Source organism: Crinia signifera, chromosome 19, assembly GCF_055691185.1.
Source record: "Crinia signifera chromosome 19, ASM5569118v1, whole genome shotgun sequence".
NCBI classification, from domain to species: domain Eukaryota; kingdom Metazoa; phylum Chordata; class Amphibia; order Anura; family Myobatrachidae; genus Crinia; species Crinia signifera.
Genome location: NC_139226.1, coordinates 18,986,320 through 19,005,221, shown reverse-complemented (window position 1 = coordinate 19,005,221; position 18,902 = coordinate 18,986,320). Strand labels below are relative to the sequence as shown.

The 18,902-nt window shown below is 43.1% G+C and overlaps 1 protein-coding gene across 2 annotated transcripts in view; it reads left to right on the top strand.

The window, feature by feature from the left end:
* The first annotated feature begins 227 nt into the window (after nucleotides 1–227).
* Nucleotides 228–18,902, top strand: part of LOC146042213 (B-cell receptor CD22-like) — a 38,549-nt gene continuing 19,874 nt past the window's right edge. Inside the window, exons 1-5 of one of the 2 annotated variants that reach the window (XM_083162134.1) lie at nucleotides 228–241; nucleotides 4,723–4,816; nucleotides 4,896–5,240; nucleotides 10,558–10,845; nucleotides 17,554–17,844. In XM_083162134.1, coding sequence (XP_083018260.1) covers nucleotides 4,777–4,816; nucleotides 4,896–5,240; nucleotides 10,558–10,845; nucleotides 17,554–17,844 — 964 coding nt within the window. In that variant the 5' untranslated portion in view covers nucleotides 228–241; nucleotides 4,723–4,776. Of the gene's footprint in view, nucleotides 242–279; nucleotides 386–4,722; nucleotides 4,817–4,895; nucleotides 5,241–10,557; nucleotides 10,846–17,553; nucleotides 17,845–18,902 lie in introns of those variants that run through there. The other variant, XM_083162135.1, reaches the window with a different exon arrangement.

Sequence of the window (18,902 nt, the reverse complement as noted above, 5' to 3'; positions counted from 1 at the left end):
TCCTTAGAAATAAAAAATAATAAAGTTATTTATAAAAAAAAAACACTCGGAAAATGTTGCCCAATTCCTAATATGGAAACGGACTCAGAAGCCGCCTACAATGACATTTTAGTTATTTATTTTAAAGTCAATACTGTTTACAAAAGAGGAAATGAAAGGAACAACCCCCTTCTCTATAAAATAATTACATTTAGCGTTATATTTTTATTTCTGAAATCCAACATTGGCAGACGCTGAACATGTAAGTATTTCTTCAATGCAAACCTAACACCTGTCACTATCTATACATCCTCAACATTAACGAGAACTTCGAGACATCAGGAAAGTTCAGGAAGTGACTGGGGGTCAGATGGACTAAGCCTTAACAAGGATAAAGTGGAGAGAGGTAAACTCAGGGCCGGCGCCACCACTAGGCAGCTCTAGGCATTTGCCTAGGGCGCCGGCACCTGGAGTTCGCCCCTCACCCCCAGCGAACTGTGTAAAAAAATTGCTGCCCGGCGTCCCTGCAGTGCTGGGGCGGTCAGGGGTGTCCGTGCGACAGTGGTACCTGCGGCGCCGTCATGTGTATAAAGCTGGCTGCAGCCGGCGGGGTCCCTGTAGTGAATAGCAAATAACTAGCGCTATGTGCGCGGCGGCGCGGGAAGCGCTAGTTATTTGTTATTCACTACAGGGACCCCGCCGGCTGCAGCCAGCTTTAAACACATGACGGCTCCGCAGGTACCACTGTCGCACGGACACCCCTGACCGCCCCAGCACTGCAGGGACGCCGGGGCAGCAATTTTTTAACACAGGTACCACCCCCCCTCCCTCCCCCCGGCACCGGGGCGCCCCCACCCCGACTCGCCTGTGGCGCTCCGGTGCCTTGCACCGGCCCTGGGTAAACTACCAACCAATCAGCTTCTAACTCATTTTTCAAATGCATCCTGTAACTGATTGGCTGGTACTTAGGGCCCAATTTAGGCTTAATTGCTTGACTGCGAATTTGCATACACTGCGCACGCGTATGGATCACAGTATGCAGACGCGACTCCGTGCAGAGATGAAGTTCTGATACTATTTCTATTTGTTCACCCTCCGCAAGTTGGTTGACAGGAAGTTGGCATGTGGGGCTGGAAACCGGATGAGTAGTGGGAGGGTTTAAAAAAACGCAAGCGTGCCAGGAACCAACGCTGGGAGTATTAGGGAAAATGCTAGGCGTGCCTGAGCGTGTTATGGGAGGGTGTGTGATGTCAGCTCCAGCCCGGTTATGCCTGTATCCATCACAGCCACTGAGTAAGTCTCTGGCTACTCTGAGCCTACGATGACCAGTGTAAATATCATGCGATAGTCCGCCTGTTACGATGGATTTGGACATATCCGCAGAGCTGCGGGTGAATTTGTAACCTTATACATCCATTCCCACAGAGATCACTTTAATTCGCAAGGCTGGATATCACTCTAGCGGTGCGGCGTCTTAACTGAACGCTGACTGCTACGGATTTGCGGAAGTGCAATCAGGTTTGAATGACTCCCTTTTGTCCCTCTCCATTTTATCATTTTCTGAGGCTTAGAACATCTGGCCCTGGAAGGATATATATTTTTTTACATTATCTGAGTGAGAGAGCGCTGTACAGAAAAAAAAAAAAATTTTTTTTTTTTAAATAATGACAATGTGGCCAACAACACAGACAAGACTAACATACACTTAAAAGCGCTGTTCCAGTTTTTCTTGTTGCTTGTTTGGGTTTTGATAGGGGTTTGGTAATCCCCCTTGTTTGAAGCACCTGCAGTGCGGAATAATTTATCAATCAGTGCTCAAATTCTTACTAAGTTGGTTTTGTTGTCCAACATCACTGTATTCCCGACCAGAATCCGGTAAGCATATCATTTTTCTGCCGTCTAACTAACCCCACCCCACCGCAGCATAACCTTAGCACCTGCAGCATAATCCTAACCCTATACTGTAAATTAGGAGTCATTAGTTAAAATTTTGTTTTAGAATTGTTGCTAAATTGTATGTTGAATGAAACAACCTGTTTCTTTGCGGAAAAGGTTGCCACCGGACACCTCTACTGATTACTTTCTTTAAGATAAATCATTTTGAACCCATTGCATTAATCACCTGTGATAAAGCTTAATAAAGTTACAGTTAAAATCTGAAGGGGGAGGGTCATTTAAATCCCCTAACTACCCACTAGAACTTCTGTGTAGCATTCCTGTAAAGTCACCAGAAGAAAAGTGGTCTTTGGGGGAACCTCAACTAAATCTCCAAAACATTACAACCTAGTGAGGTATCTCATCCCTTCGAGAGCCAAGTGAAGTTTTTACATTAGGAGGGAAATTTAATAGGATGAGAGATTCAGAAAGTGAGAGATTTGAAAATAAATCTCCAGGTTTTTTTTTTAAAGCGGCAATCATTTACACTGCAAAACCAGTTTGATTTTGAAGTGTTAATGATTGCCGCTTTAAAAAACTGGAGATTTCTTACCAAATCTCTCACTTTCTGCATCTCTCAACATATTAAATTTCACCCTAGGTGTGAAAATTGGCAAGCAAACATTTGTATTCATTATAATGACCTGTAATGTTTAACTGATATACAGTAGAAAATAAAATCTTTTTTTTTTAAACAAAATGTGTTCACTTTAATTTATATAACAAATGTGAGAGACACTGGAATTTTTATCGGAGGGATGTCAGGAAGAGGGTGAAAGGGGCAGCAGTGGGCTCCTTAGTCTTCAGGGCTTCCGGGCACTGCACCTGCAGTAGCGCACGCAGGGGGGTTTCTGAGTACCCAGAAACCCCCTCAGGAGTCTAAGGGCCCTGAAAGCTGAGGGTCCCCTCTTTCCATGGGTACAATAATTTTAAAAATCGGCCCTTGGGAATTGGAGATATCTGACTTCAAAGCAGTGGTCCCCATCCAAGCCTGTTAATTGCTCTTCCCAGTCTGATATTTCAGGTTCTGTCTGATTTAGAGATTTTCTGAGGGTATATTCCAAAAGCTGGGACTCTCCCCCTTTGATGGACACTAAATAGCTTGTCTCTACTTTTCCCAGAACCAGAGATATTAGCCTTCCAGCAGCTGGTTACTGCTCAAGCTCCACACACCTGGTATGTAGTTTTATATTCTTGTTGGCAGATTGCTCTGCCTCCTGAACTCTCACCCCCTAGTCCCCAATACTAATTGGTAGGTGGGATTCTCTAGTTTTTAATTCCATTCAAATCTAAGAAATCTATTTCCGGGAACTGGAGATATCTGCAGTCAAGCAGGCTGTCCTCCCACCAGAAAATTATGAATAATAAGCCCACTCCACTATATATATTTATTATTATTATTATTTATATGCATTTGGTCTATCTATAATACTTTAACTGACTGGGCTTTGCTCCGCCCCTTTGGAAACCCCCTTCTGAAAATACTGCATTTGCCCCTGACCTGCTGCACCAATGGTAGCTCCGACTTTGGCTCCAGCCACATGCGGGGGACACTGTTGAACACGTTGAGAATTTTAAACTTTGTCACAGTCCAGAATTAGGTCCCCAACAGCTATATTTTATCTAAAAAGAGAAATAGCCTTTTACAGACAGCATTGGCTTGAGTTCTACCATTGCTCTCTTTACTCATCTTATGAAATACAGTAGATTAAGGTGTTTCACATTGGTAGCACATGATGCCAATATATCGTTACCAGTTGCTCCCATGACAATGAGCACATTAGAATTAAAGAAAACAACAGATGGATTTCCAAATATAGCCATTGACTCAGAGGCATCACTTCTCCCTGTGACACCATAAACGATAATGCTGGGTAAAGGGGGAGTGGATTTTATGGAGGGGCGTAGCTCTGCATTTGAAAAACTCTGGGGGTTGGGGAGATGTCGGTTGCCCCAAGAGACTGTTGTAGCTGCAGTCCTGGCTCATAAACTGTGACAGGCACTCCATGGCATTTTGGTGTCATCAATCGGTTAATTAAGACCAGCGTCCAAAGTCCGGATGGGTGGTGTTCAGCAATAGGCAGCTACTATTCCCGGACATTGGCCCTTTTTCTGGTTGACTTGATAAGCTGCAAAGCCAAGTCTCAGAGGGCCTGCACCACCGCCCACCAAATTGTCGCCTCCCACGCCACTATATCCCTTCACAACCATGCAAGGGAAGACACATCCCCTTGCATGTGCCCGCAGCAGGTTAAATCATTTGATGGTCGCCGACCATTGAATGATTTCTCCAGGGCACGCAAATATAAGTCAGTGGAGACTGACTTATATATGCTGGCTTCTGGCCGAAGACAGGGCGGCGGCTGACGCCATGTGACGTCAGCCGCCCGTCCCGGCACACCTCCGTCCGCACTCAATCCCATTGGAATGCCCAGTGTTTTCATGGGGACTCCATGAAACGCTGGGCATTCCCGTAGTCGATACCTGACTCCGCCACCCCACATCCTTGGTCCGCATGGGTCCCTGTGAACAGGTCGGTGACTATGCAAGTCGCCGAGACCGATTATGGGCATGCTTAGAAAAAAACATCGCTCTGAACACGCGAGGGAGCAAATGAACCAGAATGACCCCCACTGTGTAGTCCGGGAACGCCACCCCTCCGGACTCTGGTCTTAATTACCGGACTGTATGGAGTAATCCAGGGCAGAAGGTGGTAACCCTACACACACACCCTCAGCGCCCCCCTTGTGTCACCACTTTCATGACTGCTGAATTTCCTGTACAAATAATTTTATTTTATACTTACAGGGCATGTATCTAGTCCAACCGGGCCGTGTCCGTTATTAAAAATCATTGTGGAAAATGAGTGTTACAAAGATTTTCCTCCTCACCCTTTTCCAAGGTAAAATTAATTCATGTTTCAAAATATCGATGCAAATATCATGGGATAAATCTAATGGACATATACATCTACCTTCCAGGACTCCAGTCAGGTTTTTTTTGTCAGGCATGGAAGTTCCCTACTGCGATGAAAGCTCTGGTTGGTTCCTGCGTGGAGATCCCCTGCTATGAATATTATGCTACGGAATATAATACTGCATGGTACTTATATAATCACGAAGATTGTATCGAGATTTTTAACATCCATCATGCAGTAACATTTGAGTACATAGGCCGGACCTCAATTGTACCTGGAAGAACCTGCACTCTGAGGATAGACCGTGTGAGAAGAGCAGATAGTGGTAGCTATTACCCAGGAGTAGCAGGAAATCACATGCAAAATGCATATCACCTGTATGGTTGGTACGTTCAACTTGATGTCACAGGTAAATATTTATTTACAAAGCCATAAATCAGAGGGTTAGATTTGCTAAAGCTTATAAAAAAGCAACCAATTACATTGTGTCTATCATTTTATGATACAATTAAAGAAATAATAGCTAGATTCTTACTGGTTGCTGTGGGCAACACTATTACAGGTTGAGTATCCCTTATCCATATATCCTGTATCCAAATTATTATAACGAAAACCATAGTCTCCAAAATATGTACTGGGTACATCTGTAACTGGCATTACATATGTGCAAGAAATGATTGCTTTACATTCAAATTCAGTATCTGAGATAGTACACAAACTTTGTTTCATGTTTTGAAACCAAAAATATATTTGTGTGCATTTCATGTGGTTGATGTGTATATACAACATATATGCAAGATACCTCAGGATACGTCATTGAAATATAAAAATATTCCAAAATACGGAATAATCAGTTATCCAAAATTCTTCTGGTCCCAAGCATTTTGGATACGGGATACTCAACCTGTACTTATATTTTTTAGAAGCTTTAGTGCATTTCTTGTAGGTTTGAAGTTATGGATGGGATCCCGGAAACTATTAGCTGAAGTGGTGTATTATTTAGGAAATTTGGGAAGTAAAAACATGGTGACTTGACATTTTATGTTGTTTTCTAATGGCTTTATATGACAGCTACAGTACAAAGCAAAAAAGCTATGTACAGTACATTTCACATCCTACATATACTAAAAAACATATGCTAAAAAGACCTGGGTACTCTTTACCTAGAAGGGCGCCCGCGATTAGAATCGCGGGCGTCGGGAGTAAAAAATCGCGGTCATCGCGGGCATCGCGGGTAAATCGCGGGTACATAAAAAACGGGTGCCCGCAATGACCGCGATTTTCCCATAGGGAACAATGTTAAAAAGGATGATTGACCGCGATTTTACATTCAATGCTTCAATGGCCGCGATTTGGCCATAGGAATCAATGTTAAATGGGCTACAGAGCCCAAATAGGCACAATTAACACTTAAATGTCCCCCCAAATTTTTAACGCCACCCCACGATCCACGCCAACCCGAAGCGTGGCGAGCGTAGCGAGCCCGCGAGGGGCGTCGGTACGCGTCCTCCGACCTTTTCATGCCCTACTATCCACGTCGGCGTGGAGTTGAGAATAGAATAGTGTGGCGAGCGCAGCGAGCCACCGAGGCCCGAAGCGCGGCGAGCGCAGCGAGTCCCGCGAGGGGACGCGGATACCTTCACAGGTAAACGCGTCCCTTCGCGGGTTTCACAGGTGTCCGCGTCGCCACGGACACCTGTGAAGCCCGCGAGGGGACGCGTATAACTGTGAAGGTATCCGCGTCCCCTCGCGGGGCTCGCTGCGCTCGCCACGCTTCGGGCCTCGGTGGCTCGCTGCGCTCGCCACACTATTCTATTCTCAACTCCACGCCGACGTGGATAGTAGGGCATGAAAAGGTCGGAGGACGCGTACCGCCGCCCCTCGCGGGCACGCTGCGCTCGCCACGCTTCGGGTTGGCATGGATCGTGGGGTGGCGTTAAAAATTTGGGGGGACATTTAAGTGTTAATTGTGCCTATTTGGGCTCTGTAGCCCATTTAACATTGATTCCTATGGCCAAATCGCGGCCATTGAAGCATTGAATGTAAAATCGCGGCCAGCACTAAATTTAACATTAAACCCTATGGGAAATCGCGGTGATCGCGGGCATCGCGTCGCGGCCGTTAATGTACTGCCCGCGATGCCCGCGATCACCGCGATGGGCGCCCTTCTAGGTAAAGAGTACCAAGACCTGAATTTATCAATAGAAGAGTATGAACACCAAAATTAATCCTCAATACAAAATGGATAATTTCATTAGAAATATATTTAATATCTACTATAGTATAGCTTCTTTTGTCTTTTCCTAACGGTTTGTAAGATGTGCAATGGGTACAGGATTTGAACCCAGGTACATGAATCTGTTTGCCATAAAATGGAAAGACAGTTAATTTGGAAAACATCTGAAATGCTGGTACTGATATATACTGTGTATAGACAACATTTTCTTTATTTGAAATAGCCCAGAGATAGATCTTAATAAGTTCCTGATATCTATCAACTCCTATGACTGTTTCTCCACACTCCATCTCTCAAACAAAACTAATGCTGTAATGTTCTTGGACCTTCTAGATATTTATTGAACAGATAACACGGTACTTATATGTTAGTTAGGCATCCACTATAGTTAGTACGCTCATACCCCCACTATCCATGTCGACATGGAGTTGATTTTATAAAGTGTGGCGAGCGCAGCGAGCCCCAGAGCCCGAAGCGTGGCGAGCGCAGCGAGCCCCACGAGGGGACGCACGAAACTAAGCAAATAGCTTAGTGGGCGCCCAACTAACATATAAGTACCGATAACACATTTCATGGAAGTGGATTGAAGCCTTATTTGAGTAACTGCCAACTTTCACACTGTTTGGATAAAGAAGAAAAAAGTGGACTGACATATAGCATAAAGGTGATGCAATGATCGCACCCACTATGGGCTGGATCATTTACATTGCATGTGTTTTGTGTGTGATGCGATGATTGCAGTACAAAAAGTATGTGCAGCACATACTTTTTGTACTGTGTGATGTGATGCCTGCGGGAGCGCTCTTAACAGCTCATAAAAACAACCCAAAAGCAGTACGTTATTACAAGACAGAATATGATCATCATATACATTAATATTGATTATACTGGATGTATGGTGACCAAAGTCATTAAATGTCTGAATTATGGTTTCAACATAACAAGAAAGTATTCATTTCAGATTGTGAACTTAAATTGGCCAAAGAAATGATGCAATGCAATAATAGATGGAATTGGATCAATGGCAGGCAATTCAGGGACCTAAATATAATAAAAGGAACATCTCAGTGACTGCCAAAAAATTACAGTCAATTTTCCACTTCCTGCCACACAATTTAGGCATGATCTCAGTGACTGGCATACAATACAGAGTGCATCCCAGAGGTTAAACAAACAAGTTCACTCTAGACAACGCCATAATTGACTGCCATACAATACAGATAGCATCTCAGTGACAATATAGACAGCAATCCAGTAACTATCATACAATACATACAGCATACTATTCCAGACACCACCATGCAATAATCTCAAAACATCTACCATACATTCTAATGATATCTTCAAAAACACTTTATCATCTTAAAACATAGAATTTAACCTCAACTATACACCTCCCAAAATCTATAATGATCTAGCCTTGCTAATATTATACAGGTTGAGTATCCTGTATCCGTGCATCCATTATCCGAATTATTCCAAAAACCATGGTTTTTTAAATCATTTGAATTTTTTTTTTTACCCCCCTAACCCTCTTTTCATACTTACCAAGTCCCAGGGCATCCACAGCAGGCCTCCGGCATCTTCTCCAGGGCCTCCAGCAGTCCAAGGAATGCATTGCGCGAGTGTGCGCGCGCACCGGTGACGTCACCGGTGCGGACGCACACCCGCGCAATGCATTCCTGGGACCGCTGGAGACCCAGAGAAGATGCCGGAGGCCTGCTGTGGACGCCCGGGGACTGCGTGGACGCCGAGGGACCACCGGACACCATCGGGGGACAGGTAAGTAAGCCTAAAAAAAAATATTCTAAAAACCGAAAAATTCCCCAATCTGGAATGCTCGTGGTCACGAGCATTTCGGATAGGGGATACTCAACCTGTATAAGTACAATTTTAAAGGTAAATGAACAGAGTACAAAACTTGAAGTGTACCAGCGCTGGCTGTAAATGTAAAAGTACTAATTCATTTGAAGGAATGGAACGGTTTCTTCTCAATTTAACAATTATTTTAGCAACATAATTCAAATTCATATGGATATCCAAGAATACAATTTAAAATGTTACATGCTGTAGATCTGTATATTTGAATAATTATGGCCATGTATAAGAGACAAACATTATGTACAGTATGAGGAAAACGCTTTAGCCCTTTGAGTGCCAAGAAAACATTTGTATTCATCATAATGACCTGTAATGTTTACCTAATATAATAAATATGGGGTGAAATTTAACAGGATGAGAGATTCAGAAAGTGAGAGATTTGGTAAGAACACCCTTTTTTTTTTTTTTTTAAAGCGGCAATCATTTACACTGCAAAATCAAACTGGTATTGCAGTGTACAGTAAATGATTGCTGCTATAAAAAAAACTGGAGGTTTCTTACCTAATCTCTCACTTTCTGAATCTCTCATCCTATTAAATTTCATCCCTGATCTTTTTCTACACAACATTTTTAATTTGAATTTATATAACCAATATGAGCGATGCCAGTGGATATTTAGCGCATCTCTCAAAGAGATGTTGGCACTCAAAGGGTTAAATAATTACTGGACTGCCATAACTCCAAAAAAAATCCGTTTAAGAGTGACGCGTATTCCTTCCAAAAGGCTGTTGCTTTGAAAGGAAGTGGGTCAGTGGCGGATGGTGATAAAAATCCGGCACGGGAACGGGGTTGGTGGGTGGGGGGGTGTGCTGACGCGTTGGTGGGCAGGGGGGGGGGGTTGCTAATGCTATGGCCAGGGGAAGGGGGGTTCTGGGGAGACTACTCACCAGGCGGCCGCAGCTGGTCACAAAGTGCAGCATAGCCCAAAACAAATATGGCCGCCGCATATGTGCATATAATATATGCACCGGCCATATTTGTTTTGTGCTATACTGCCGTTTGTGACCAGGCTGCAGCCGCTTGCCTATATAGGATGACGCCAGTGTCAGCCATGGAACCGCGGTAGGCGGCCCAGCCAGAGGGACATCTGTTCCGGCCCACCAAGAAAAGTACTGGTTTCCCAGTGGGCCAATCCACCTCTGAAGTGGGTAGACCTGAATGACTTATCAATCAATAGCCGCTATGGAATTCCACCTGTTGATGTTGGTAGCTAAAGTAATGGAGTAATAGTAAATGTCCACAATTGGTCCAGAAATGAATACATGTACAGTATATGTACACGTATTCTCAGGATATATACACCCCACTGTCAGGCTAAGCAGACAGAAGAAAAGACTTCTAAAAGGTAAACTCCGGCCACTTCCTGGACAGGAATTGGGCTGGATCAGAGAACTCTCCCAATAAGTGTTTTGTACAGAAGATAAGGAACTAAAACAGCTTCACTAAAACAATTATAATATGAACATTTATTTGTATGTACATGTTCTAATAGTGAAATAAAAAACAAAGTGAAAACAGTAGTGGTTCACTAAGTAATTTTGATCAAATATTTTTGGTGGGGGGTGCAATCTAACATAACATATTTAATATATATAATGATATATCTTAGATCACCCAGAAAATCTTGAGCTTATCGAGTTTGGAGATATGACAGAAGGAATAGCCACCATTATCCTATGCCGTGCAGAGCACACTTGTGCCAGCAGCCCCCCAACTCTACGATGGAACAAACCTGGGCAGCATAGAAGATGGTCAGTACCATTAAATGATGGATCCACGAGAGAAGTATCAGAACTTACTTATATTCCTTCATATGGGGACATGACGAATATTCGATGCACAGCCACCTATCCTAATGGATTAAGTTACCATGCAGAGAAAACATTGAACATCAAATGTACGTATCTTATGGATAAATTAGGATAATTGCCTTTTAAACACAATGGAGTACTGTATATTTAGTATGTGGAAGTGGGTGTGGTTTATTAGGTTGACAGGAACAATGTCAAAAGATCAACCACTATTGGTTGACAGTCGAAAGGTCAACTCATGAAAAGGTCGACATGCATAAGCTTGACATGGTCAAAAGGTCAACGCAAGCAAAATGTGGACACGAAAAAGTTTGACTTGGGAAAAGTCAGACAAGATGTTTTCATGTTTTTTGGTGTCTATGTCAACAAAGGTCAACATGGACACCGTGTAAGTGTTCCTCGTCCCCTCGCCAGGCTCTCTGCACTGTTATATTCTCCCTCTATGCCCAATGGGATGGGAAAGAATCAACGTCGGTTAAATGAAAAAAATCATGAAAAACTCATGACGACCTTTTAACCATGTCAACCTTTTTACTGTGTTGACCTTTTGAGCGTTATACTCTTAATATAATTTTTCTTAATTCAGCAGCCAGAGTTTTTGAAAATGTGCTGCTTAGTAAATATGCCCCAATACATGGATAGGAACATGTTCTAATGACATAACGATCATTCAAATATTTCCCCAAATGGTTGTAATCTGTCTTTTTTTTTATAGTATTTTCAATTATTGATCACCCACAATCATGGATAAAATATCTTTGCCCATTGATCAATGGTCTCATCCTGCACTATGTGGAACCTACACTAACTGCTGATTTCCAACCCATTCACAAATCAGTCTTAATCACTATAAATCAACAAAAGGGACAATGCTGTTTGTCTCAACCCTATAATCTATGGGGGAAATTTGCCTTGGAAAAGTGGGATGCGAAACGCGCACCGGCATCTACGGCCGGGTGGGTGCGCTCCCATGTGCTGTGTCTCTCTAACTCATACTAAGACTGCTTAGCGCATCTCACATCTAGCCCTTTTTAGAGCTCTAATTTGAAATGTATTTATGTCTAATGCTCTGTTTGATTCTGCAGTAACAGCATCTACACTTAATTTATAGCTGTCACGCATTATGCTAATTTATTGAGCCCCAGATGCTACACTTAGGCCCTTATTCTGGTTGGTGCGGATATGTCCGGGTGCGTTCGTTCCGCCGATGTTTTGTGTTTGCGCATGTGCAGAGGTATATCTGCGCATGTGCGAAAGGGACATACGTCCAAATTCTGCATGAATTGTTTACACTACGAACAGGGGGAGGAGAGGGGCGTGAAGGGCTGTTTGGCCTCATTAATATATGCATACGCCCCGCGTTTCATGGGCGTTCCCATGAAAACGCTGGGCGTACGTATGGTAATGCGGCCGTGACACACGTGTAGGGGGCGGACATATGACATTGCCGGATGTCAGCTGCCCGCCCAGATCCCTGCTTTTGCACGGAGAAATGCCCCAGTGGTCTGAGCTCGCGGGAGCTGCCTGACCACTCGGTCCTGCATTTGATGGTATGCGACTATCGAATGATGGGGGAGGTTCCCAGAGATGGAGGAGGTGTAAACATGAGAAATCCACTCGTGCTCCGTGCGGTCAGCGGCTTACCACATTCGGACGGAGTGAGCGATCCGTACGGAAGGCGGGGTTAAGGACGCACGGTCCTGGCCGCATATTCGGCTCCGGCCGCACAGACCAGAATAAGGCCCCATGTCTGGGGAATTCATGTTCAGAACAGAGCACCTTTGAAACGCTAAACGGAATACATAGACTCTTTGATACGTCTTCTTTATTCATATTGTTACTAGTTAGCGCTTCTTATACTTAGCCCCATCAAGGGCTCGAATTTAAAACAGATGACACATTTTCAACAGGGCCGGTGAGGGGGGGTGGGGAGCCCTGCGGCACTGTGTGATCTGGCGGCGGGGTCCCTGCAGTGATGCGCGCAATCCGGCAACCAGGCGGCGGCGCGGGAAGCGCTGATGGGTTTGAAAACTCGCCGCACGCTGATTGGCTGAATCTCAGCCAATCAGCATGCGGAATGTTTTCAAACCCAGCAGCGCTTCCCGCGCCGCCGCCTGGCTTCCGGATAGTGCGCATCACTGCAGGGACCCCGCCGCCAGATCACACAGTGCCGCAGGTATCCGGCACGGACACCCCTGCAGCCTCCATGCGAGAGGCGAGGGTCGAAGTGCCGCCCTCATGTGGCTGGCGCCTTAGGCAAATGCCTAGATTTGCCTAGTGGTGGCGCCGGCCCTGATTTTCAATGTTCTGAACAAACTCTGACAGCGTCTATACTTTATATACTTTAAATTGCAGCTGCTACTCTACACACATTCAACCTACTTGATCCCCAGATGCTGCATCCACTGAACATGGTGTGGATTTATTACCACAACATAGAGGTGACTGCCATCCTCTAGTTCAGCGATCACCTTAACACATATTGTTGGTTGCATTATCTCAGTCAGCACGGTGTCATCTTCCCAAGTACATCACATAAAACAATTTGGCATCCAGTTGTCCACACAATATATCACTTAATACTACTCATGTGGTCTCCATCTGTTCACTTCACCTACCCACTACTATTTTTGTTGATTTTATCACTTTATTTTTTTTCTCACCACACTATAAGATCACAGCCCCCTAATAAGTAAACACAACAATCATATTCAACACAAGAATCATCCAATGCACCAAATACATTTTTATTTGAATAGAATCTCCCAATATAATACAGATTATATATATATATATATATATATATATATATATATATATATATATATAACCAACAACAAAATTCCTGGAATTGCGCTATCAATAGGTGGTCGCCAATAACACTTGGCTCCCTAGTAGTGGAGCTTCCTCTACCCAATACTACCACAATAGTGTCAGGCGCCCTATATTATAATGATTATTTCTGTCTTTCCTTATTTATAGATGTTTTTCGAAAGAACCATACGTATATTAACATATAAAAAACTGTTTATTAAAACATGAATTTCTTAAAATCAGGTTCTTCTTGTCATAGGAGTACAATCTTTGTTTTCACAGATGAAACCCTGTAGCTTGTATCGATGTAGTGTCACTGTATACGAACATTCCTAATGACAAAGGCCTATTGGCAACCAGAAAATTGTTGGAGGGTAATATTTATTACAAAGGTCCCAATATACCGTTCTTTATTGAAAAGACACTGAAAAACAATTACTTTATGTTCAACAATGAGTACTTTTTCCAACTTTTGGGATGTGCTATGGGGTCCAATGTGGCCCCTAGCTTTGCGAATGCTTATATGTTTGCTGTTGAGACACCGTTATTCCTGACTAATCCAGCTTTTGCAGATTGGCTATTATTATTCACCAGATATATAGACAATATTTTAGTGATCTGAACAGGTCCGCAGAACGAATTTCAGGCTCACATGGACGTTATTAATGAAATGTATGAGAACATTCGATTTACGTTTGACAGCAGTTATGAGTCGGTTAACTATCTAGATGTAAAAATCTCAGGAATACAGGATCATCTAGAAATGGACAACTTCTATAAACAAACTGACCGTAACACTCTTCTACATGCCACCAGTACACACCCAATTTTCCTTAAAAAAGGTTTGCCTTTTTCACAATTTTTGCAAATTAGACATATCAACAGCGATGAGGAGCAAGCAGCCTCACAAATTGATATTATGGCTCACAAGTTTCTGGAGAGGGGTTATGACCCCAGAGAATTGGAGAGAGCTAAACAAAAAGGTCTCAACAGAACAAGAGAATCTTGCCTTAGTTCAACAGTCAAGACCAGACAAAAAAACACTTCATTTAATGACAATGTTTACACCAGCAAGTAACATCTTTGCAGCAACAGCCAAAAAATTCTGGCCTCTAATATCTTCTGACCAAAGTCTTCCATGTCTCCATGAGTCAAAGATCTTAAATTGTTACAGAAGAGGACGCAATCTCAAAGATTGGTTGGGCCGAAACGATGTAGCCATCCCTACACCAATATCTAATACATCGTTTCTTAGTAGAAAACCCGGTGTCTATAAATGCACTGGGTGTACTACGTGTAGCTATATGGAGACGGGAAGCTACTTTGTACACCCTGGAAGATAAAGATTAAGCAAATTTTGACTTGTTCTAGTCAATTTGTAGTGTACTTTATACGTTGTTCCTGTGGATATTTTTATGTGGGCAAGACTTCATGTACTTTTAAAGGGAGAGCAGCGAAACACCGCTCGGCCATACATCTTGCGTTGGAGAGAAAAGATTGCGAACAACCTGTCACCAGATATTTCAGAGATGCTCGACATTCCCTGGCGACACTTAGATATAAACCATTTGATCAAGTACCTCCGCTTAAACGTGGCGGGGACCGACACAAGAAGTTGCTACAACTGGAGGCCAGAGGGATTCACCGACTGAACACGCTGTCTCCATCTGGATTAATGAAAATTTGTCTTTTACTAGTTTTTTTATAAGCTAGTTTTTTAAAGGTCATTAAGTCACTCTTTAACCTGATCAAGATGTAGACATGTGAGATTTTTTTGTTGGTCAGAATCTCCATTTTTGTGTTGGTCTGAATCCCCCCTTTTTTGGTCAGAATCCTTTGCAAACCTTATTCCTAAAATTTTAGATCTGGTCTACATAGTGTGTGCACTTGTGTAGATAACTATTGTCAACTTCTTTGCAGAGAACATTAGTTACTGTATACCAAACGTTGTAAGTGCCGTCATATGCAGTTCAGGATTGATTTGTTGCATGTACACTTTCTTGTTAATCCTTTTCTGGGAGGCCCCTGCTATTAACATTAGTTTTCAATAGTTTTCAATATTTTTAATATATTTTTGATGTTTTTTTAACATCCAAATATGAAATATAGATTTATATTGTGTGTTGTTTTTAACTAATTGTGTGTATATAATGCCTTTGCATTCTTTGATACAGGATTGGCCGTCAGCACTCACCAGCAATTCCTGAATATATATGTATATTTTTCATATTGGTCACATAAAAGCTCATTAGCAGAGTTATTAATATGGACCTCACTGGCCAGCGGTGTATCCCTTTAAGCTTGAACAAAACCGCTGCAGCAGGAACAGGCTGTGCGTCTGGTTGGTTAGCAACGTGACGTTATGTGTCATGATACTGTGGTGTGGGACACAAGACCTCCATTCCCGGCTGCTATGAGCCGGCACCACGTGACGCCGTACATCATCATAGGGATGGCCATCGACTATCGAGGATTTGAAATCATCGATGGTTCATGGCCTATGTCGAATACTTTTGCCATCGATGGGGGAGAACCAGATGGTTTCCCTCCATCGATGGAACAGCAAAACGATGTTTTGCTTTTTTTTTTTAAGTGCCGGGACACTGAGCATAGCTCCGCCCCCTGACACCCGCAAAGCCCCGTGTTTTGATTGGCCCACAAGCCAATCAATCAAACACAATGGATGACCATCGATATGTAAAAATATGGATGGTCATCCATGGAATAGTTTAGCACTATCGCCATAGATGCCAATCATCGATGGCAATGGCAACGATGGCCATCCCTACATCATCATGCTGTGACGCAAGACGTCCTTCCTGGAAATGCATTGGGTGCCGCAGCTGCCAGAGCTGTAGGAGGGTGGATTTTGCTGTATAAAAGAGCTGTTAGTTGCATTGTTATGTAGTTTTTACCTGATGAAAATTGCATAAAGCAATGGAAACGTCGTAAAACCTTTGTTAACGTCTGTTTCCATGCTTTGAAATATGGGGAGTGCCTCCTTTACCAGTGATATTCCAGAGACTGAAAGTGATGCTTTCTTGGGAGAGCACCCAGGTATATTGTGCACTGTAAAAAAGACGCCACTCTAGGTACTTGAAGAAAACAATACTTTTACTGTGGTGCCAACAGCGTTTCGGGCCGTGGGCCCGTCCTCAGGACAATAACAGTAACAACAGATAAAACAGTGCATTATATAACTTAACAGATCTGGTGCCTCCACACCGCCATTCCGAACTCCCACCGGCTCTGGAACCCACTTCCGGGATCACATCACGGATGTGACGCGGCGCCTGTTTCAGGGAATGTGATGTCAACATGTTGGCACTGTCCCTGTATGATACCTATTAACAATGTGCATAAAACAATTCATTATTATACTGATGTGCTTTCATCATTATTTATAAGTTTATATAATATCTATATAAATCGCCACCTTTGGGTGGCAATACCCTATAGAAGCCTATGGGCTTCTTTTCACCACCCCCCCCGCCTCTGCCAAAAACCCGCCGACCCCCCTCTCCCCCTCCTTCTGGCTTACCTGGTCCAGGTCCTCCTGGAGCTGGAAGGTAAAACCTTTCTCCCCCTAGTAACCCAGCCGGACGTCCTTCCGGCTGCAGGGGGAAGGAGGTGGCACCGGGGACAGCCTGCTTAGCTGTCCCCAGTGTGAGGGGAGCAGGAGGTGGCAGGGAGGTGAAGGAGACCCCCCCCCCGCACACCACATTACAGGTATCGCGGGGGGCCTCCATCACTGTATCGTGATGCCAGCCGCATATGTTAGTACATATGCGCTGGCATCATGGCGGACGGGCAGCGAAGGGCTGCGGTGTATATTAATTCATCCCGCCCCAAGACTTCATCTGATCCAGTATAGTGAAATAGAGCAAATAAAGGAGTGTTCCACTAAGTATTTTTGATCAAATATTTCTGGTGGGGAGCGGATGCAATCTAATATAAAATGTTTACTTATTATATCTCAGATTTTCCAGGAAATCCTGAACTTACCATGTCTGGAGATATGACAGAAGGAATTGCCACCATTATCCAGTGCCAAGCAGAGCACAGGAGTTCCAGAAGCCCCCCATCTATACAATGGAACAAACCTGGACAGACCAAAAGTAAATCACTATCATTATCTGGAGGTCTCCGGAGAGAAATATCAGAACTTACTTATATTCCTTCACATGTGGATAATAGGACGGAGATTCGATGCACAGCCACCTATCCTGATGAATTAAATTACCATGCAGAGAAAACATTGAACATCAAATGTACGTATTTTATGGATTAATTAGGATAATTGCCCTTTAAACACAATGGAGTACTGTATATTTACTAAGTGGAAGTGGGTGTGGTTTATTAGGTCAACAGTAAAAATGTCAACAGTCAACAGACCAACCACTATTGGTCGACAGTCAAAAGGTCAACTCATGAAAAGGTCGATATGCTTAAGGTTTACATCATCAAAAGGTCAACGCAAGCAAAATGTGGACATGAAAAAGGTCGACAAGGAAAAAGTCCAACAAGATTTTTTCATGTTTTTTTTGGTGTCTACGTCAACAAATGTCAACATTGACACTGTGTAAGTGTTCCTCGTCCCCTCGCCAGGCTCTCTGCACTCAGCACACTATTGTATTCTCCCTCTATGCCCAATGGGATGATAAAGAATAAACAAATCATTTAAATAAAAAAAAATCATGAAAAACTAATTTCAACCCTTTTTCATGTCAACTTTTTCTTTGTTTCAACCTTTTCACCATGTTCACTTAAGGCATGTTGATCTTTTTACTGGCGACCTAATGACTGGATACCATGGAAGGTCTCACCAACCGCTGCTTCCTGACGGTTCTGAATGAGCGATAGAACAAACAGCAATAATCTCACCTGCAGAACAGGAACGTTATACTCTTAGTATTATTTTTTTTTTATTCAGCAGCCAGAACTTTTGAAAATCTGCTGCTTAGTAAATATGCCCCAATACATGGATAGGAACATGTTCTAATGACATAACGATTATTCAAATATTTCCCCAAAGGTTTGTAATCTACTTTTTTTTTATAGTATTTTCAATTAATGATCACCCACAATCATGGATAAAATATCATTGCCCATTGATCAATGGTCTCATCCTGCACTATGTGGAACCTACACTAACTGCTGATTTCCAACCCATTCACAAATCAATCTTACTCACTATAAATCAACAATAGGGACAATGCTGTTTTTCTCAACCCTATAATCTATGGGGGACATTTACTAAGATGGGAGTTCTATGTCACATGGGATGTTAATATGGGCAACCATTTAGAACCGACTTCTTATTTGTTTA